We start from the raw sequence: 23,406 nt of genomic DNA, 5'->3' as shown, positions 1-23,406 counted from the left end.
TAACAATAAATGTGCACAAATTGGCGGGAGAGAGCGCATTCTGGAGCGGGATGTGCATTGTGCATCTGGGCGCATGGTCAATCCAAAGTCTGCATTGGCCATGCAGCGTTTATGATGATACGTCAGGGCATTCATACTTCTTCCCCTTCCCAGAGAAGTGCAGCGCTGTTGTCAAGGAAGTGAGTTCGTGTTTATACAGGATGTCAATGCGGAGCTATACAGAGCCCTCTGCATTGTCACAACATTTGGGAGGCGCATGGCGATGTGGTACAGAGCTCGATGTGGCCTCTGGAAGCGACGACCACATTTTCGGATCAAGCATAAATGGGCTTTTAGTCGAGGCCTCCATCATGGATGAGTTCACTGAGATGGGTGCAAATACTGTACATATATTTGTTACTGCTCAACTAAAACAATCTCTGGTCGACCAAACAATCGACCAGTCAACTATTTGGGGTCAGCCCTAATTTACACTGGTACTGGCTTCAAAGGAAAGTGGGAATGAAGAAATTAAGAAAGATTTCCTCAGCACTCTTATTAAACTATTAAATGCATTGAGTAATTATAATCCAATTAAATGCATCATTGCAAAAGGGGATTCAGCACTTTTCCTGCATAATTGAGAAACTTCCATGCAAGACAAGTCTTAAGCCACACGCACACGCACACGCACACGCACTCTTCCCCTTTACTCTTAGATCAGTGAGGTCACACTTATAATACAAAGAACAAACCAACATTGTCGTTTTAGACGGCTAAGATATGGGCTCTATTTTATTGTATTTTATTATTTTACCCCCTTTTTTTCACCCCAATTTCGATCTCGTCTCATTGATGCAACTCCCCAGCAGGCGAAAGAGGCGAAAGTCGAGTCATGAGTCCTCCGAAACATAACCCGCCAAACCGCGTTCCTTAACACCCGCACACTTAACCCGGAAGCCAGCTGGACCAATGTATCAGAGGAAACACCGTTCAACTGATGACTGAAGTCAGCCTGCAGGCGCCCAGCTCGCTAGAGCGCGATGAGCCAAGAAAAGCCCCCCCGACCAAACCCTCCCCAAACGGAGCTGGGCCAATTGTGCGCCACCCAATGGTTACGACCAGTTGTGACACGGCCTGGGATCGAACCCAGGTCTGTAGCGATGACCTCAAGCACTGCGATGCAGTGCCTTAGACCGCTGTGCCACTCGGGGGGGCCCCATGGGCTCTATTTTAACAACCCAACATTGTAGTTTTACACTGATAATATATTGTGTCATGACTGGCCTGTTCGGGTCAGGTTACCATGGATCACAGGGGGGTTATGACCCCTCTCAATGTTCATCTCAATGTGGAGGGTTGGAATGTATGGTGGGCCTATGGATAATCTACCTCAGAACGGTAACATGTAATAAATGGACTTTGGGACAATATATTTCATCAGCCGAAATGGAGGTAACAACGATAGATGGAATATGAAAATGAATGTTGTTTCTGCTATGTTATCAAAAGTTAAATGAGGACGTTATAACGAAAACAGTGTAACTTCAAGAGTTTTCATAATATATACATGATGTTTACATACTGAGCGTTGTGCAGAAAATGTCCAGATCAAAGATAATGCCTCGTAACTAGATACATCCCAGAGAAAGTATAATAGTCATAAAGACGGAAACGCCACCTTCTACCCTGGGGTATAAAACATGAGTTAATTTACATATCAGACTGAAACGGACCACAGCTGCAGCGTGATCTAAGATAAGTCGCAACCCCACAAACGCAACGCAAGGAAGAGGGCAAAGGAACCTCTAAACAATCAAGGCTACGGTTGATTACTGTATCTAAAAAAAGGGGAATTCAAGAAGAACCAGCCAGTTATTCTCTTCAAATCATCGGTTGTCTACACTTCCCTCCTACCCAAGCTGGGAGCGTCGACACGGCTGATTAGCCTCCTCAGAAGTCCACTCTCACAAAACGAGTGCGAGGGAACAGACCACTAAGAGAAAGGACACTGACATTGTGTGGACAATCAGAGACTTACACCCGGTAACGAAGAAGGTGCCGCCACCCGAGAAGGTTGTCGGCTAAACCTCCTAAGAGGAACTCGGTCCACGAAGAGATACCCAATAGAGACATTCAACAAGTAATTACATCATTATAACGCTGACCCATTAGAGCGGCAGTTCGGGGCAAGGTGTTAGAGCTAGACTAAGCATAGTTTACAAATGTATCCAAGTGTGCTTTTCTCTCGTGCTCTCTCCCTCTCTTTCTAAATCCCCATCTTGTGTAACACGTGTCATATTATGTTGGCCCGCTAGAGATCTGTTTCATTGTACTAAGTTCTAATCAATAGCCTAGACTGTGTGTTTGTGTATATTATCATTTAGCTTGTTAATAAATAAATAATCAACTCAATTGGTGCGGTACGGAATGATTTAGTGAGAGCCGGGTTTGTGTTACGAATTATGTGACGTTCAGGATGAGACTGTAAAGGAAATTAATTGATTAGCGACTGCTGTAAAAATCTATATTCTGATATTCTTTGAGTTAATTTGGGAAATGGAAACTCATTTAACAAACGTTTCCCAAAGTGCCCCAGGTTACTGAGTTAATGATCACCTGATTAATTGAATCATGTAATTACAAACTAAGTTAATTAATTGATAAACAGCAGTCGTCACATTAATGATACAACGTTACGACATATGGCTCTATTTTAACAAACAGACCTGGCTAGCGTGCACTGCGCCCGGCCCGCCACAGGAGTCGCTAGTGCGCGATGAGACGAGGATATCCCTACCGGCCAAACCCTCCCTAACCAGGATGACGCTAGGCCAATTGTGTCGCCCCACGGACCTCCTGGTCGCGGCTGGCTTCGACAGAGTCTGGGCGCGAACCCAGAGTCTCTGGTGGCACAGCTAGAACCCAGAGTCTCTGGTGGCACAGCTAGAACCCAGAGTCTCTGGTGGCACAGCTGGCACTGCGATGCAGTGAAAGGGCTGTATTTTTAAGTATAAACAAGTTGTGGGTGTGCCGAGGTTTGTCTCCTCACCGGCCAATCAAAATGTACTCCATGGCAAAATATGTGGTTGCTTCAGATTGTGTATTTACAGTATTTTATATATTGCCTTGGAATCAACTCTAATTCCAATGTTAGTCCGTTATAGTTTGTTAAATGGCTTACAGGAACTAAATAAAAATGTAGACTTTATATGTTAACTTGAACCCATTTGCAGTCCACATTGTTCTAAAAGAATTGTATGGTTTCAATACCATTCACACTGATATAGGGGCTAGGCCTACTGTAAATAACATTATGGCTGAGCGAGGACATGCCGAACATTGTCAATAAGCAAGATTAAATTAAGGCCTAAAAAAAAAATCATAATAATAATTCTAATCAAATTCTAAACAAAACAAACCAACAACTTGTTTTAAATAGACTACAGTGCCTTGCGAAAGTATTCGGCCCCCTTGAACTTTGCGACCTTTTGCCACATTTCAGGCTTCAAACATAAAAGATATAAAACTGTAGAAGAATCAACAAGCGGGACACAATCATGAAGTGGAACGACATTTATTGGATATTTCAAACTTTTTTAACAAAGCAAAAACTTAAAAATTGGGCGTGCAAAATTATTTAGCCCCCTTAAGTTAATACTTTGTAGCGCCACCTTTTGCTGCGATTACAGCTGTAAGTCGCTTGGGGTATGTCTCTATCAGTTTTGCACATCGAGAGACTGAATTTTTTTCCCATTCCTCCTTGCAAAACAGCTCGAGCTCAGTGAGGTTGGATGGAGAGCATTTGTGAACAGCAGTTTTCAGTTCTTTCCACAGATTCTCGATTGGATTCAGGTCTGGACTTTGACTTGGCCATTCTAACACCTGGATATGTTTATTTTTGAACCATTCCATTGTAGATTTTGCTTTATGTTTTGGATCATTGTCTTGTTGGAAGACAAATCTCTGTCCCAGTCTCAGGTCTTTTGCAGACTCCATCAGGTTTTCTTCCAGAATAGTCCTGTATTTGGCTCCATCCATCTTCCCATCAATTTTAACCATCTTCCCTGTCCCTGCTGAAGAAAAGCAGGCCCAAACCATGATGCTGCCACCACCATGTTTGACAGGGACGGCCAGGTCTTGGTAGATTTGCAGTGGTCTGATACTCCTTCCATTTCAATATTATCGCTTGCACAGTGCTCCTTGGGATGTTTAAAGCTTGGGAAATCTTTTTGTATCCAAATCCGGCTTTAACCTTCTTCACAACAGTATCTCGGACCTGCCTGGTGTGTTCCTTGTTCTTCATGATGCTCTGCGCTTTTAACGGACCTCTGAGACTATCACAGTGCAGGTGCATTTATACGGAGACTTGATTACACACAGGTGGATTGTATTTATCATCATTAGTCATTTAGGTCAACATTGGATCATTCAGAGAACCTCACTGAACTTCTGGATAGAGTTTGCTGCACTGAAAGTAAAGGGGCTGAATAATTTTGCACGCCCAATTTTTCAGTTTTTGATTTGTTAAAAAAGTTTGAAATATCCAATAAATCTCGTTCCAATTCATGATTGTGTCCCACTTGTTGATTCTTCACAAAAAAAATACAATTTTATATCTTTATGTTTGAAGCCTGAAATGTGGCAAAAGGTCGCAAAGTTCAAGGGGGCCGAATACTTTCGCAAGGCACTGTATGTCACACTTAAAGGCACCATCATTTCTCCCGGGGGAATATAATATTAAAACAATGCAGACTATGATGGGTTTTATGCACATCCAATATGCTCTCTCTGGTGTGGATATGCTCTCTCTGGTGTGGATATGCTCTCTCTGGTGTGGATATGCTCTCTCTGGTGTGGATATGCTCTCTCTGGTGTGAGATGAAGAGGTTAAAGCTCTGGAAATAAGCCAAACATGCGGTAGGATTTGACCAACCCCATGCCCTCCTTCTTCACTGCCCAAATGGGCATCTTCAGGGTGAATGACAGGCATCCAAAGTCCAGACAGAGAGTCGGCATTATGGAAGAATGTGAAGTGTTACAGGGAAGTAAGCCTTGTGCTATTTTCAGACACTTTCAGTTTATTTCAGAGTATAAGTGCATGCTTTCTTTCTGCGTCTCTCTTGCTTTCTCTCTGTTTCACCCACAAACACACTCTGGATCCCTCCCTCTGTAGACATCTGCCTGGCAGCCCAGCGGGCGTGCCATGTTTGACGTCACAAAGGAATGCATCACAAAAGTCTGGGGTGAGGGGGGGGGGGGGGGGGGGGGTATCGTGAAAAGGCTCAGCTCTCACAATGAACAGTAACCTCTGCACCCTCACACAGTGCTCGCTCTGGCGCGCGCACCCACACACACACTTCAACTACTAGAAAGATGGAGAGAACAGCGGAACACACAGGCGTATGCACATGGGAACAACACACGCAGTTTCACACACAGCGCCAAATAAACATGCATATTGTAAACACAGAGATGCCTTAGGAGGCCTATCTAAAAACTTAGCATAGACACAGTTGAGAGCTGATTGCATTAAATTGTGTGATGAGAACCAGACAAATGCCCTCCGTCCCGCTTGGCCTCTATTTTGTCTTTCCAAGAATCATACTGTTTTTCTCATTTATGTGCGTCAGACTTCCTCTCATTCAGAGGATTTACAGTAAAACCATTGTCTTAGAATCATAGGTTATCAGGTAACTACAGAAAAACAAACCAAATGGGGTAGATATGAGACCTTAGACAGGAGAATTTTCTTTGTCAATGTTGTTAGCTGCATGATGAGTCCTCGTCTTGGAAAGGCCTTGTAAGCGAAACGTAAACAACAATAAAAACGAATCTCCATTCCATCCATCAAATGTCGCTATTTTATGGTATTTTTTTAATTTAACCTTTATTTAACCTTTATTTAACTAGGCAAGTCAGGTGGTACCTGCCTCTCTGCCCAGCTCCAAACAATCAACCCCCTGACAGAGGCAGGGCAACCAAACAGACGCCCGAAAGACGGCTGCTCCATCCCCATGGCAACAGGACTCTGTTTGGTAAAGTTTGTTGTTCAGAAAACAGAGTAGTCACTTACTGAAATGACTCTCTCGGGAGCAGAGAAATGTATTTACTGGCCCTGTATACAATAGATACCTATATGGGAAACAAGATATTTTGCTCTGTTGCATTGCATTGTGGGAAGAAAGGTTTCCTAATGCAAGAACACCTCCTCCCAGCTGTCCACTGCACTGAGGCTAGGAAACACTGTCACCACCGATAAATCTACGGCTGGCCATGCTTTGCTCCTGGCTACCCCAATCCCGGCCAACAGCTCCGCACCCCCCGCAGCTACTTGCCCAAGCCTCCCCTTCAACCATATCCAGATAGCAGATGTTCTGAAAGAGCTGCCAAACCTGGACCCGTACATATCAGCTGGGCTAGACAATCTGGACCCTCTCTTTCTAAAACGCTGCCATTGTTGCAACGCCTATTACCAGTCAGTTCAACCTCCCTATCGTATCATCCGAGATCGCTAAAGATTGGAAAGCTGCAGCAGGTCATCCCCTCTTCAAAGGGGGTGACACTCTAGACCCAAACTGTTATAGACCTATATCCATCCTGCCCTGCCTTTCTAAAAAGTCTTCGAACGCCAAGTTAATAAACAACTCACTGACCATTTCGAATCCCACCGTACCTTCTCCGCTGTGCAATCCGGTTTCTGAGCTAGTCACGGGTGCACCTCAGCCACGCTCAAGGTACTAAACGATATCATAACCGCCATCGATAAAAGATGTAAGACTGCTGCACAGTACATCGACCTGGCCAAGGCTTGACACTGTCAATCACCATATTTTTATTGGCAGACTCAACAGCCTTAGTTTTTCAAATGACTGCCTCGCCTGGTTCACCAACTACTTCTCAGACAGAGTTCAGTGTGTCAAGTCGGAGGGCCTGTTGTCCAGACCTCTGGCAGTCTCTGTGGGGGTACCACAGGGTTCAATTCTCGGGCCGACTCTTTTCTCTGTATATATCAACGATGTTGCTCTTGCTGCGGGTGATTCCCTGATCCACCTCAAAGCAAACGACACCATTCTATATACATCTGGCCCTTCTTTGGACACTGTGTTAAATCAAATCAAATTTTATTTGCCACATACACATGGTTAGCAGATGTTAATGCGAGTGTAGCAAAATGCTTGTGCTTCTAGTTCCGACAATGCAGTAATAACCAACGAGTAATCTAACCTAACAATTCCACAACTACTACCTTATACACACAAGTGTAAAGGGATAAAGAATATGTACATAAAGATATATGAATGAGTGATGGTACAAAACGGCATAGGCAAGATGCAGTAGATGGTGTTGAGTACAGTATATACATATGAGATGAGTATGTAAACAAAGTGGCATAGTTAAAGTGGCTAGTGATACATGTATTACATAAATATGCAGTAGATGATATAGAGTATAGTATATACATATGAGATAAATAATGTAGGGTATGTAAACATTATATTAAGTAGCATTGTTTAAAGTGGCTAGTGATATATTTTACATCAATTTCCATCAATTCCCATTATTAAAGTGGCTGGAGTTGACTCAGTGTGTTGGCAGCAGCCACTCAATGTTAGTGGTGTCTGTTTAACAGTCTGATGGCCTTGAGATAGAAGCTGTTTCAGTCTCTCGGTCCTTGCTTTGATGCACCTGTACTGACCTCGCCTTCTGGATGATAGTGGGGTGAACAGTCAGTGGCTCGGGTGGTTGTTGTCCTTGATGATCTTTATGGCCTTCCCGTGACATCGGGTGGTGTAGGTGTCCTGGAGGGCAGGTAGTTTGCCCCCGGTGATGCGTTGTGCAGACCTCACTACCCTCTGGAGAGCCTTACGGTTGTGGGCGGAGCAGTTGCCGTACCAGGCGGTGATACAACCCAACAGGATGCTCTCGATTGTGCATCTGTAGAAGTTTGTGAGTGCTTTTGGTGACGAGCCAAATTTCTTCAGCCTCCTGAGGTTGAAGAGGCGCTGCTGTGCCTTCTTCACATTGCTGTCTGTGTGGGTGGACCAATTCAGTTTGTCCGTGATGTGTACGCCGAGGAACTGAAAACTTACTACCCCCTCCACTACTGTCCCGTCGATGTGGATAGGGGGGTGCTCCCTCTGCTGTTTCCTGAAGTCCACAATCATATCCTTTGTTTTGTTGCCGTTGAGTGCGAGGTTATTTTCCTGACACCACACTCCGAGGGCCCTCACCTCCTCCCTGTAGGCGGTCTCGTCGTTGTTGGTAATCAAGCCTACCACTGTAGTGTCGTCTGCAAACTTGATGATTGAGTTGGAGGCGTGCATGGCCACGCAGTCGTGGGTGAACAGGGAGTACAGGAGAGGCTTGGTTGTTCTTTTTGCAACGTTACGGAATAAGGCCTCACCTGCGTTGACAACTAAATCCATTAGTAGCATGACACTGATCAGTAACTCATAAAGTGGTCATCTGTCTCTACTGTTAATTTCTCTCCATATCTTCCTCTCTCTCTCTGCCCTCCCCTCCTGTGGGTTTGGGCCGGATCTGCTCTCTGTCCGTAGGCGAGGGAGAATTCCGGCAGGGGTGGGGGCTTTCCCCGGGAAGAACGAGAGCTTTGTCCCCTGAGGGACGGAGCCATAGGCTGACAGACAGTATGGCAACCTCAAACTCTGAGGGAAAGGGAGGGAGACAGAGACAGAAAAGAGAGACACAGAAACAGAGACCGAGACAGAAGAGAGACAGAGATACATGTCCAAATCACAGTGATGCTAACATCAACACTAACATCAACGCTGTCTGAGAGAGTTAATGATCTCTGCATCATGTAATGCACCAGGGGCCTGAGATAACTCACCTATTAACCAACGCTAGCTAACACAAACTACTGGAGACAAAATGGCTGCCAGTTGTTGAAGTTTAACTTCCATTCGCTGCGTATCCTCTATATATTGACAAGATATTGGACTGCCTGCTCTAACAATATGAAAAAATGTCCGCAAAGGCGGAAGGCAGGAAGGGAGGAGTCGGAAACATTCTGGAAATGAGAGGGCAGACACGTATGTGAACAACAAGCACAACTCCTATATAAAATATTCCCCACTTGGTCTGCTCAAGGCTATATGCTCGCACAGACCAATTTGGGGGCGGAGTCAACCCTATCACTTCACCTCTTCCTCTCTGGTATTCTGGGAAATCCAGAATGTGGGGGTCGCCAAGGGGTCAATCAGGGGTCGAGGTCAGGAGGTTGTGTCAGACGTAGCTGGTGGTAAGTGGGCAGTCACTTCCTTTTTAACTACCCCTTTTTAAAACATGGTACAATGCATTGGTCCAATGTCGTGCGTTGACCTACCTAGCTAATCAAGGTTTGGCTGACTAAACACTCTCCAATGTTTGCACAGTCGTGTAGAACAGCACTGCAACAGATAAATCAGTTTCAACTGACTGAGAGCCAAACGGAAATGTAGAAGTATGATAAGTATCCCTCAACTCTAATACAACAACTGCATATACACATGCTCAGGTACAGAGTTGGAAACATAATACAGGAAAATGTGTCAAATGTTTCTAGCCCAATATCAGCCGGATCCTTTTAGCATTTCACCAGACAGTGGTGTCTACATGACAACTGCCTTCGGATCACTGTAGAAAAGATTCCAAACCAAGCTAGTGAGAGAAACCAAATGTTAGCCTAAACCTGGATAAAAATTCAACAATTTCCTGGGTTTTGGAATCCTTTCACATCCTGTTTGGTGTGACCTTACAGTGCCTCGTTGTCCCCTCTCGTCCCCTGGAGTTATGTTGTTCGGGCCGTCATCCTAAAGCTCTCTGTTCTATACAGCATATTATTATTCTGGAACATTAGTCAAGTGTGTGTGTAGGGGGATTGTGTGTGTGTGTGTGTGTGTGTGTGTGTGTGTGTGTGTGTGTGTGTGTGTGTGTGTGTGTGTATCAATGCATGTGTGAATCCAAGCCAGAGTTACCCAATGGGGCCAGCAGTGCATGAAAGGGAATCCCGTGCCAACTCCTACCTGCTCCACCATCCTTCCCCCCCAACCCAATCAGAGCCTGGGATCTCCGGATGCAGCCTGCCGGCATTTCCAAAATAAAGAGAGGGGGGGCCTGGGCCTAGTGAACTCTTATCACAGCCAGTCAGACACTGTGCCAATGGAAACACACCGGAGCCTTGCCCTGGTTGAACCATCACAGGTGATGCCTGTCTTGCAGCAACACGCTGGCATTGAGGATATGCCAATGTCAGCGAAAGGATAAGTACAGGTTTGTTCCAATCAAGACTGAGGGAGTTTTTCCTTGCCACTCTCTGTGTCGGCTGTGCTATAGTTGGGGGTTTTGAACTTTGTTGTCTCTCTTAACATGGACAGTAAGCGAAACTATGCACTTTGTGACAAAGGTATTTGTAGAAAAAAACCTTGATTGGTTGGAGAATTAATATAGAAGATTGGAATTAACTAATAGCAAGGTAATTTATTCAATCGATTTGTGGTTACATTTAGCATTTCAACCTGTTTCCATCTACAAGACCAGGATTTCTTCCTAGTTGTATTTCAAGCCACAAATAGAGAATAGCTTGTTTGCCATTTTAAAATGCAGAGTAGTTATTGATTTGAATTTACGAGTACCGTCTCTTCCTACTCATCCCATGACCTACTTAACAAACCACTTTATTTCAAATGACTAATCGGCCATAACGGTGATGCCCTATCTCTAACCATCACAGTGCTTTCAGAAAGTATTCATACCCCTAGACTTATTCCACATTTTTTGTTATACAGGCTGAATTCAAAATGGATTTTAAAAATGTAACTATTACAAAGTGAAAACATATTTTTTAGAAATGTTTGAACATTTATTAACTATGAAATACAGAAATAACTCCTGTACATAAGTATTTACACCCCTGAGTCAATACATGTTAGAGTCACCTTTGGCAGCAATTACAGCTGTGAGTCTTTCTGGTTGTCTCTAAGAGAAAGTATTTCCACACCTGGATCGTACAATATTTGCACATAATTCTTTAAGCTCTGTCAAGTTGGTTGTTGATCATTGCTAGACAGCAATTTTCAAGTCTTGGCATAGTTTTTCAAGCCAAATTAAGTCAGAACTGTAACTAAGCCACTCAGGAACCTTCAATGTTGTCCTGGTATGCAATTCCAGTGTATATTTGGCCTTGTGTTATGGGTTATTGTCCGCCTGAAAGGTGAATTTGTCTCCCAGTGTCTGTTGGACAGCAGACTGAACCAGTTTTTCCTCTAGGATTTTGCCTGTGCTTAGCTCTATTCTGTTTATTTGTATCCCCCCCAAAAAACTTCATAGTCCTTGCCAATGACAAGCATACCCATAACATGATGCAGCCACCACCATGCTTGAAAATATGAAAAGTGGTACTCAGTGTTTGCCCCAAACAGAACGCTTTTTATTCAGGACATAAAGTTAATTTCTTTGCCATTTTTTTTTCAGTTTTACTTTAGTGCCTTATTGCAAACAGAATGAGTGTTTTCGAATATTTTTATTCTGTACAAGCTTCCTTCTTTTTACTCTGTCATTTAGTTTAGTATTGTGGAGTAACTACAATGTTGTTGATCCATCCTCAGTTTTCTCCTATCACAGCCATTAAACTCTGTAATTGTTTTAAAATCCCCATGGAACTCATCTTGAAATCCCTGAGCGGTTTCCTACCTCACCAGCAACTGAGTTAGGAAGGACACCTGTATCTTTATAGTGACTAGGTGAATTAATACACCATCCAAAGTGTAACTAATAACTTCACCATGCTCAAAGGGATATTCAATGTCTGCTTTTTTTTACCCATCTTTGCAAGGCATTGGAAAACCTCCCTGGTCTTTGTGGTTGAATCTGTGTCTGAAATTCACTCTTCGACTGATGGACCTTACAGATAATTGTATGTGTGGGGTACAGAGATTCTGTAGTCATTCAAAAATCATGTTAAACACTATTATTGCCCACAGAGTGAGTCTATGCAACTTATTAAGCAAAGTTTTACTCCTGAACTTAGGCTTGCCATAACTTCAAGGGTTAAATACTTAGACTCAAGGCATTTCAGCTTTTCATTTTTAATTACTTTGTAAACATTTCTAAAAACATAATTCCACTTTGACAATAGGGCAAATTGTGTGTAGGCCAGTGACACAGAATCTACATTTAATTAATTTTAAAATAAGTCTAACACAACAAAATGTGGAAAAAGTAAAGGGTTGTGAATACTTTCAGAAGGCACTGTACTTCTATTTACATAAAATTCCTCTAGGATTCTCTTTCTAATGTCCATATCAGGGCTCGTCTTCTTACAGCGTCTCAGAGTTAGATCATAATGAATAAGATGACATGGACAAACAGGACCTGATCCAAGATCAGCACTCTTTAGCCTAGTATTGCTTGACTCTAGTCTCCACCTACATACCTGTGACTGGCAAAGCAAGTCTATTGACGCAGCAACCCCTGTTACAGATAATAGAAGTCACTATGCATTTTAGGAGTTTATCAAGTTCAATATGTCTATTTCCTGGACTGAATACCTTACATGCCACCACTGTGGCCTAAATGTCCAAATTGCCCTCATAATTCCCCTCAGTGAACTTGGGAATGTTGCTGTGTGTGAGTAGCAAGAGACTGCAAGTGTTTGTGAGGGAAGAATAACACAGGGGATGTTTTGCGTTGGGGCACTAGGGGCCCGGAGTGAAAACATGCTGGTGGTGCACAGCTGTGTCAGATGCTTGTCCACTCAGGGGAAAAAAAGTGTTGATCCGAGATTTATTTAAACATTTTCTAGCACGAGAGCTCCTTTTAAAAAGTGTTGATCCAAGATTTATTTAAACCAGGGTATTTAAACATTTTCTAGCATGAGAGCTCCTTTAAATAGGCACATTCTTCTCCTTTGCGACTGTTCTCGGGTCCTTAGTGCAGTAAGTTCTGTCAATATACCTGGTAGAATGATGGTTGATAAACAACTAAGGGAGCCCTATACATTATTTATTTTGAAAACGGTTTAAAATTCTCAAATTATGTTGTTTTCTCAGTTGTATTTTTGCTGGTTTTAGATTTTTTTTGTTTTTCACTCTCAAAATTAAAATTGTTTATAGAGAAACAATGAAATAAATTGGATGTTCTGAGTCCATGTCAATGCTTAAACCACATCTGAATAACATTATTTTTTTAGGTCTGGAAGAAAATTAACAAATGTGATTTTTGGGGGGGGGGGGGGGGGTGTAATTCCCCTTTAATTCCCATTCTGTCCCTTTAACTGTGAATCTAGCGAGTGAGGAATGTGGTCTAATGTGCCGGTCTAGCGATGGTTCTGTACTGCTGCTGATCATTTCATGGCAAAGTTTGCAAATAACAAATAATAGATTTACTTCTGCCAGGTAAGTCTACTTTGCAGATAACATTTAAGGTTTTGGGGAAAGTATTTCTGTCAACCCACAAGATGGTTATCACATCAACTGGCTACACACAGAGTGATTGACAAACGCACGCACCACACAGACAGACGCAATATTCTTGGAAATTAATTGGTAGCTATCAACCGGTTTTTAAACTGTTGTTCCTCTTGAAATGACAATTAAGTTTAGTTTGACTCCACCAATGCTTAGTGTAGCATTTTCCATGTGATTTCCAACTATAGTTGGCCAAGCTCCAGAGCGCGCGCGCACACACACACACACACACACACACACACTCTTTGTTAAATGTGTGTTTCTTCCTGCTGTTAGTCTGGCCTTGTATTGATCTCGTTCTACAAATGTAGAGCGACTTTGGGTCATTGAAAAGTGGCATATAAGTCCCATTATAAGTGGAGGTCGACCGATTAAATTGGAAAGGCCGATTAATTAGGGCCGATTTCATAACAATCGGAAATCTGTATTTTTGGGCGCCGATTTTGCCGATTAATAATTATAATTTTTTTATTTTTTATTTTTTAAATAAATAAAAAAATAAACTTTATTTAACTAGGCAAGTCAGTTAAGAACACATTTGTATTTTCAATGACGGCCTAAGAACCTTGTCAACTCGGGGGATCCAATCTTGCAACCTTACAGTTAACTAGTCCAATGCTCTAACCACCTGATTACATTGCACTCCACGAGGAGCCTGCCTGTTACGCGAATGCAGTAAGCCAAGGTAAGTTGCTAGCTAGCAATAAACGTATCTTATAAAAAACAATCAACGACTGTCGTTGCTCCAATGTGTACTTAACCATAAACATCAATGCCTTTCTTAAAATCAATACACAGAAGTATATATTTTTAAACCTGCATATTTAGCTAAAAGAAATCCAGGTTATCAAGAAATATTAACCAGGTGAAATTGTGTCACCTCTTGCGTTCATTGCACGCAGAGTCAGGGTATATGCAACAGTTTGGGCCGCCTGGCTCTTTGCGAACTAACAAATTTTCCAGAATTTTACGTAATTATGACATAACATTGAAGGTTGTGCAATGTAACAGGAATATTTAGACTCATGGATGCCACCCGTTAGATAAAATACGGAACGGAATAAACGTTTTGTTTTCGAGGTGATAGTTTCCGGATTTGACCTAAGGCTCATATTTCTGTGTGTTTATTATAGTTAAGTCTATGATTTGATAATTGATAGAGCAGTCTGACTGAGGGGTGGTAGGCAGCAGCAGGCTCGTAATAGTCAAAGGTATATGGTTTAGAAAGAGATAGTCGACTCGTTATAATTCCTGTAATAACTTGCGTCTGAACTTGAAAGGGGTACCTTCGTTATTTTACCGTTCATGTCTTCCATAGAGAATGTCTTGATCTACTTCAAATAAGGTCTGTGTTTCGTGCTTAAACTGCCTCTGTTCATGTCTTCCATAGAGAATGTCTTGATCTACTTCAAATAAGGTCTGTGTTTCGTTCAGACTTAAACCGCCAAGTTCAGACGCAAGTTATTACAGGAATTATAACGAGTCGACTATCTCTCTCTAAACCATATACCTTTGACTATTACGAGCCTGCTGCTGCCTACCACCCCTCAGTCAGACTGCTCTATCAAATCATAGACTTAACTATAATAAACACACAGAAATATGAGCATGAGAAATATGAATATAAGTTTTCATTGTTCATTCAGTATTGTTGCAATTGTCATTATTACAAAAATGTGTGTGTGTATATACAGTGGGGAAAACAAGTATTTGATAACCTGCAAAATCGGCAGTGTTTCCTACTTACAAAGCATGTAGAGGTCTGTAATGTTTATCATAGGTACACTTCATCTGTGAGAGACGGAATCGAAAACAAAATCCAGAAAATCACATTGTATGATTTTTAAGTAATTAATTTGCATTTTATTCGGTATCAGCTTTTTTTGTCCTCCAATAATCGGTATCGGCGTTGAAAAATCATAATCAGTCGACCTCTAATTATAAGTGTGTATTTATAGTGTGTGTGTGACAATGTGTTTACGACCGATTGTGTGCATCTGAGGGCCAATGTGTCAATGACTGACTGATGTGTGTGTGTGTGTGTGTCGGATTAGCCCCTGATCCCAGGCCCGTGAGGGGCCCAAGAGGCAGCAAAAAATTATTATATATATCTACATTTTTTATTGTATTTAAGACACTTAATTATATACAGTACCAGTCAAAATTTTGGACACACCTACTCATTCAAGGGTTTTTCTTTATTTTACCATTTTCTACATTGTAGAAAAATAGTGAAGATATCGAAATTATGAAATTACACACATGGAATCATGTTGTAACTAAAACAAAAGTGTTATTTTATTTATTTATATTTGAGATTATATTTGAGATTCTTCAAAGTTCGCCTGGATGCCAGCTTTGCACACTCTTGGCATTCTCTCAACCAACTTCAACCAATCACCTGAAATGCATTTCAATTAACAGGTGTGCCTTGTTCAAATTTAATTTGTGGAAATTCTTTCCTTCTTAATGCATTTGAGCGAATCAGTTGTCTTGTGACAAGGTAGGGATTGAAAGTTTCTTCAAGTGCAGTCGCAGAAACCATCATGAAACTGGCTCTCATGAGGAACGCTTACAGGAAAGGAATACCCATTGTTACCTCGGCAGCAGAGGTTCATTAGAATTACAAGCTTCAGAAATTGCAGCCTAAATAAATGCTTCACAGAGTTCAAGTAACAGACATATCTCAACATCAACTGTTCAGAGGAAACTGCGTGAATCAGGCCTTCATGGTCAAATTGCTGCAAAGAACGCACAACAAAGGACATCAATAAGAAGAAGAGACTTGCTTGGGCCAAGAAACATGAGCAATGGACATTAGACCGGTGGAAATCTGTCCTTTATTCTGATAAATCCAAATTTTAGATTTTTGGTTCCAACTGCCGTGTCTTTGTGAGACGCATAGTAGGTGAACGGATGATCTCCGCATGCATGGTTCCCACCGTGAAGCATGGAGGAGGAGGTGTGATGGTGTGGGGTGCTTTGCTGGTGACAATCGTAGATAATGTATTTAGAATTCAAGGCACACTTAACCAGCATGGCTACCACAGCATTCTGCAGCGATACGCCATCCCATCTGGTTTGCGCTTAGTCCCACTATCATTTGTTTTTCAACAGGACAATGACCCAACACACCTCCAGGCTTTATAAGGGATATTTGACCGTGAAGGAGAGTGATGGAGTGCTGCATCAGATGACCTGGCCTCCACAATCAGCCAACAAGTGCTCAGCATATGTGGGAACTCCTTCAAGACTGTTTGAAAAGCATTCCAGGTGAAGCTGGTTGAGAGAATTCCAAGAGTGTGCAAAGCTGTCAAAGGCAAAGGGTGGCTACTTTGAAGAATCTCAAATATAAAACAGATTTTGATTTGTTGAACACTTTTTTGGTTACTACATGATTCCATATGTGTAATTTCATAGTTTTGATGTCTTCACTATTATTCTGCAATGTAGAAAATAGTAAAAATAAAGAAAAACCCTTGAATGTGTTGGTGTCCAAAATTGACAGGTACTAATATATATATATTTTTACAATATTAAGGAAATATATACTGTAAAAATAACTGAATTAAGTTATCACAAGCACATACAAGTATCTGCCAAAATAAGGATACACCAACATAAAAGGTCTTAAAAGGGTGTTGTGCCACAACGAGCTGCTAGAACAGCTTCAATGCACCTTGGCATAGATTCTACAAGTGGCCCTAAACCATGCCAGGAAAATGCACCCCACACCATAACATATACTTTGTGTCCCTTGTTTACTCAAGTGTTTGCTTTATTTTGGTACCGGTTACCGGTATGTCTACAGTCCAGAAGGTTGCAGTTTTGGCAGCATGTGAGCCAAATATAGGCTACAGTTTGTTGCATTGTGGCCATAGACATGCAATCCATAGATGGGTTTTGTAACCTCTGACCCTGGCAATCTGACTGCTAAACTCATGGGCACACTAGCATTGGATGCCATTCCTGACTTGAATGGGAACTGCCATCTATAGATTATATTTCTATAGTTGCTGCAGCTGTCGGTTTGCCTTTTGCTAATTTTATTTGCGGCTAACAGCAGAACTGTTTTTCAAAGTAGCTCATCTTGAGATGGGATATTGCAATGACCAATGACGAGCGCATCGGCCATCACAGCGAGTAACCTATGGCTTCATCTTCAACATTAGGCGAGTCAGTGTGCCACTGGAAATTGTATTTAGTAGCCAGATTGAGCTCCGTTTCTCAGTGTCAGAGTAGCCAATCATTTAGGTCATTTGTGTGGTATTAAAAAAAAGATTCAGCTAATGTCTTTTACCATGTAAACGAGGTAGAATTGCATGAAATGTGTTTTTAAAATCCCCGGGGCTCATGATTTCTTAATCCAGCCCTGTGTATACGTGTACACGCTCACTCTTGTGTGTGTGTGTGTGTGTGTGTGTCTCTCTGCATCTACTTTCCAGTGATGGCCTCTGGCCTGCATTCAAGGCAGTCTTCTGTGTGCACTTTCTTCAATGGTCCTGTTCAAATCAGTACGCTTCACTGATGTGTAACTACAGCACAAAGCTACAGGCTCTCCTCCTTTCAAATCTCTACAGCTATAAATAGTGTCTGTCACCCTAAACACAGCTCTATTGTTGCAACAGTGCACTAAAAAAAACTATTTTAATTCACTTTAAAAGTCTTTAAATGACACCCACCATCTCAGATTGTTCTGAAATAATTGCTGTCGTTAGAAACATATCAAATGAGCATTCCGGCAAAATTATTTTGTTGAAATAGATTTTGATCTTTGAGAAATTAAACTAAATTGGTTGTGCCCAAATTGGTCATTTTAATTTGTAGGATTCATATTATATTCAATAATTATATTACCTAACATCAGATTTGAACCAAACTTTTTTCTAACAATGAATGAGATGAGGAATCCAAAGAAATTGTCAAAAGCAGCCTAAAGACACCCAACGCCCATCCCAACAAAATATAGTATCAGGTTTCTATGTTTGACAAGTAGTATAGAGATGTGGCTCAGAGTATTGATTCTTCATCCTATGTAATGTATTCTCAGTGAATTTGGTGATGATTCTTTCCCCCTGTTCAGAGAAATTAGTAATTGAAGTTGTTAGGTTTATGTCCCATCCTACATCCAGGTATTACCAGGTTCTGTTCCTGCTAATAGGGGTCTCCACCAGCTATCACTATTGAACACTAGAAATAAAAATTGGACACCTTTGCACCAGAACCTTCTGCATTCTTCTGAATATCTGCCCTTAAGACCACATCTCTACGCTACCTATTTCACAGTTCACCTAATAGCAGGAACTTCGTTGTGGATCAATGGTTTGTGATTAATTTTAGAAGCTCGAACACCTCAATGTTCCTTCAATGGCCGCCAACTTGTGCACCTCTCTACCTTTCCTTGAACCCTTAAAGCATTTTGCTAAACCTGTAACAACATCTGATAAATATGTGTATGGGATGTGACCAATATAATTTGATTTGATTAAAGGGGTGGTTCTCCTGTACACTTTGAAATGATCGGTGAAACACTGAGGAAACCATGCCCTTGTTCTCTCGCTCTCTCTATAGGAACAGATCGTGTCTTTTGAAACCCACCGGGAGAGAACACAGATCTCCCTTTCCCCAAACAACTGTATATTGCTCACTGCCACAACAGAGAGACAAGTATAGGCAGGTCTGGGACAAAGCTTCAGAGAAGAAAGAAAGAAACAGAAAACAAGAGGTAGGAGGTAGTGCAGAGATAACATCTTTACATCACAAAGAGGGACTGTGTTGGTTGTGTTGCTCCATATAGCCTACAAACCCTACATGAAAACATATATATATATATTTGCGCAACAGGGATGTCTTCCAGTCCAGTGGATTCGTTGATGTCTGTTCAGTCAGAACAGTGGAGAATGAGAGTGGAGGGGTTAAGATTGTGTACAATTGACAAATCAAGTCAATGTCCAACCAAAATGTGACTTCTGCTTTATCCCAACCCCTCCAAAAGGCAAACATACAGGTTGGAGAGGTTGAGGCAGGGGGCTGCCATACTGGGCGCTCGTGGAGCAGTTGCTGTGGGGGGTTAAGTGCCTTGCTAAAGGGCACAACGTCAGGCAAGGCAATGGCATCAAGGATTTTATACCAGTCACCCTCCGGTTGCCAGCTCACTCCCAAACAGATTATTTTCCCGTCAGACCCGGGATTCTCCCAGCTGCTGGCTTGCCTCTTAATGAGGAAGATTGAGGTGACGGACTGAAACAGTGATACTTTGGCCTACTTAGTGTTTGGTGTGACCGAAAACCTTGAAATTGGGTGTAGAACTAAGACGACAGACCTACCATGGTCCATATTCTCCGAAGTGGTGTCGGTCTCATCTAACAAAAACACTACCTTGATCTTTTTCTGTTTGCCTAACGTAACACGGCTGCACAGAGAGATTATCCAAGATGGAAGTGGGTCTGTGGTGATCTGAACGAATGGAAAAGGAGGGGAAGTGGAACGAAAACAAACTCTGAACCATTACAGATATTGCCAAGCCACTGACAGGGATTATCGGACTTGTCAAAATTATGATAATAATGGTTTTGCCTCTGTGTGAATTCAGGTGGCCTTGTGTATTGACAATCAAGGGTACTATCAAGCCTCTCAGCCTGACAATTCCGAGAAGCGTTTGGTTTGAGAGGGTTGAATTCTCTCTGCATCACCTTCATTGCATCGATTTGATGTGGTTTAATGACAAGGTCCATGGAAGGGCCTAGATGGCCAAAGCTAGAGCCCAAAACACCTACATAAGCCTACATGACGGCCATTCTCGCAATCAACGTCATCAAAGTTCAGAGTGACTTCTGACGGTCTTTAAAATTCACCCACTAGAATTCTTGACCTTTGCTTGTGAAGCGGCTGGTCTCATTATCGAGAAATGCTCGCTAGACGTTTCACAATCTCCTCAGACTGAGAGCTCTCTTCTTTCTGTTATATGTATACAGGCTACAGTGCTCACATGACATGAAGCAATAACGTAGCGCAACAGAGAGAGAGATGCTCTGTCCAAATAATCATCTCGTTTCCCACGCTCCCTGTGAGATCAAGCCAAAAGCAAACAACAAAACCTGTGACAAAATTGAAATCCCTTTTGGACTGCAGCCAAAGTGAATTAATAGTGTCCCATTTTGCCATTTGAAGGGACAATAATAATCAAATGTGTATGTTTGTGCTTGTAATTTGTGAGCTATTAGAGCCGGTATTGTAGTGGAGGGGGGAGAAAAGTGAGCCTTGCCAAAGAAAGTGTGTGGTGAGGTGTAGCCTCTGGCAATGCAACAATATAACCTATAGTACAATGTCCTGAGGCCTGTAGGTCAAGCTCCCCAGCAAATAGAAAGACTAACCATTTCACTCAGAGACAATTGAACAGGTGAAACTGAATTTGACAGTTTGTCATAGAGCTAAGCAAATGCAGTAATTCACAGTAGTTGACACGTGTTTGGCCTTTTAGCTCTCTATAGTGTTGTCTATAACAATGTTCTAACCTCTGTGCATCGTTAAAACCAGCCTACTGTGGACGTGACCAGTGTAGTGACTTACTGTTGTTAGACTTGAGGTCACGATGGATGACAGGAACGATGGCCTCTGTGTGCAGGTAGAGCATCCCTCTAGCAATCTGTACTGCCCAGTTGACCAAGACGTGCGGCGGGATGCGGCGCCCAGCCAGCGCACGGCTCAGCGGGCCACCGGATGCGTACTCCATGATGAGGCACAAGTTGGGTTCCTGTAAGCAAACCCCTTTGAGGGCGATGATGTTGGGGTGAGTGAGCATGGCAAACAGTCGGGCCTCCTGACGCACGTTCTGGGCCGTCACGCTGATGTCCTCGTCTGGGTCCTGGCGGGCCGCCTTCACGGCCACCTCCAGCCCACCTCTCCACGTACCGCGATACACCTTGCCGAAGCCACCTACCCCAATGACCTCCTCGAGGCTCAGTTCCCTGAAATCCACAGCCTCCGGTTCGAACTCCCCCACCCCCACTACGGCTGGCCCAAGCTCCCCAACCACGCCGACTCCATTGCCCTGCAGTTTCCCATATGAAGGAGGCTTGAAGGAGACATAGTTCGAGGGAAAGATTCCCACTTTGTTGTTGACCTTGCCCGCCCACCAGCCCTCGTCACCGGATATCTCAGAGTCCAGTGACAGGACTTCCACCAAGTCACCTTTGTGGAGGGTGAGCTCGTCTTTACCGGACGCCTCATAGTCGAATAAAGCCGTCCACACGGGATTGGTGAAGGTCCCTTTTTGTGATTGTTCCAGACCTTTCCAGTTCGACAGTGGGCCGCGGGTAAAAATGTTCTTCAGCGGCTCCATGGAGCCACAACGAGCAGATGTTCAGACACTGGGTTTGATTCTGTATGCTTTTGAAAATAAAGTACAATAATGTACTTTATTGTGCCTCTCTCCCGTTCGTCTGTGTCTAGTTGGCTCATCAGGGACCAATGAAATTTGTTCAAAGGCCTGGCCAACAGGAACACAACCGTGTTCAAAGACAACAGGATAAAAAATGTCTCTCATGCAACCTGACATGGACTGCAGATGTTTCCATTAGAGCTGGCAACAATCAAACAGAGGCCATGGATGTGACCAGTCCTACCAAGTGTGCCAATGTGTAAAAAGGCAGAATTGTCTCCATAAAACAAATTTCTACTCGACTGTTGTGGTGTGGTTTCTCAATGCGTGGTTTGAGCACATAGCTCACTAAATTACTCTATTACTATACCACAAATTGTCACATATTGACCAATGATTAGGTGCTGCTTCTTGAGATATGAAATAAAAGGTGAACTTATTCAACTATAGCAAAACCACGACCGTGTAGAACACAGGATGGATCACATCATACCAAAAAATTTTTTATTTTTTATTTTACCTTTATTTAACCAGGCAAGTCAGTTAAGAACAAATTCTTATTTTCAATGACGGCCTGGGAACAGTGGGTTAACTGCCTGTTCAGGGGCAGAACGACAGATTTGTACCTTGTCAGCTCTTGTGAGCATCAGGTGGTTGTAGAATATCCAGATCATTGGACAATAATAACCCAACGGAAGAGTTCAACTCCGTTTAGCTGTCCATTTTGAGTTCTGCATTTTTAGCCATGAAGTGCGGTGGCCACCAGAAGCAGGAAGCGCTGAGAAGAGGAGAAGAATAGCAGGAAAGGCGCATTTAGTCCTGAGAACCCCGTGCTTTACGACAAGTTTCAAAGCTTACCAACTCGCCCTAAACCATGAGCACGAATAACGGTGTCTGGCCAAAACTTCTATGCGTTCTGTCAACAAATCCCGCACCTGTTTGCGCAACTGTATCCATATTTGCTGTTTTACCCGGGGGTGACATACAATGTCTCAATTGTACACGTATGTATTTTCAATAAGAACTTGATATCCACCTAGTTCGCAACAGGAAGAGTTGTACAAACCTGTTTAGGAGTCTACGTTTTCTAAAAGAGAAACGCACACCAAAAACAAATCCTGTATTGTGCGTAACGATACTTTAGTGCCAAGCCCTGGCAAGCTCGTCGTTATTATCAATGTCATACTTAATGCATTAATATTTGTTATCATGTCCCCTCTTCCTTAAGCAGTCTTCCCTCGTCCCGTTCTCGAACCACTCTACGTCTGTGCTTACAATCAAAGAAGAGGGTGGGGTTTAGAAACTTTTTCCCAACAGGAAAAGAATCAGGGGTGTATTCATTACTTCTTGCAACGGAAACAGTTTACCGTTTAAGAACCAAACGGAAGCAAACTGAGCAAACGGAACAAATCGGGGAGGGACCTACCTGAATTTGTCCAATAGAAGCTCTCGTTTTCGTTGCAAAACTTTTCCCGTTTGGAGTAAACGGTTTTGTTGCAACAGACGAAACGTTTTGCAACAAAATCGGCGAATATACCCCTGCGCCCAGATTAGAGAAACAACGCAACAACTCGCTCT

General features: G+C 42.6%; 1 protein-coding gene across 1 annotated transcript in view; it reads right to left on the bottom strand.

Moving 5' to 3' along the window:
* Window positions 1-23,116, bottom strand: part of LOC110500695 (mitogen-activated protein kinase kinase kinase 11) — a 46,348-nt gene extending 23,232 nt beyond the window's left edge. The window contains exons 1-2 of the mRNA XM_090214785.1: window positions 22,895-23,116; window positions 21,018-22,606 (exon numbers count right to left, since the gene is read on the bottom strand). Of these exons, the coding sequence (XP_090070911.1) occupies window positions 21,018-21,789 (772 nt within the window). The 5' untranslated portion in view covers window positions 21,790-22,606; window positions 22,895-23,116. The remainder of the gene's footprint in view (window positions 1-21,017; window positions 22,607-22,894) is intronic.
* Between the last annotated feature and the right edge of the window lie 290 nt (window positions 23,117-23,406).

This window comes from Oncorhynchus mykiss, chromosome 21, assembly GCF_057628025.1.
Source record: "Oncorhynchus mykiss isolate SJ-2025 chromosome 21, ASM5762802v1, whole genome shotgun sequence".
NCBI classification, from domain to species: Eukaryota; Metazoa; Chordata; class Actinopteri; order Salmoniformes; family Salmonidae; genus Oncorhynchus; species Oncorhynchus mykiss.
This window is presented reverse-complemented; position numbering and strand designations above follow the sequence as displayed.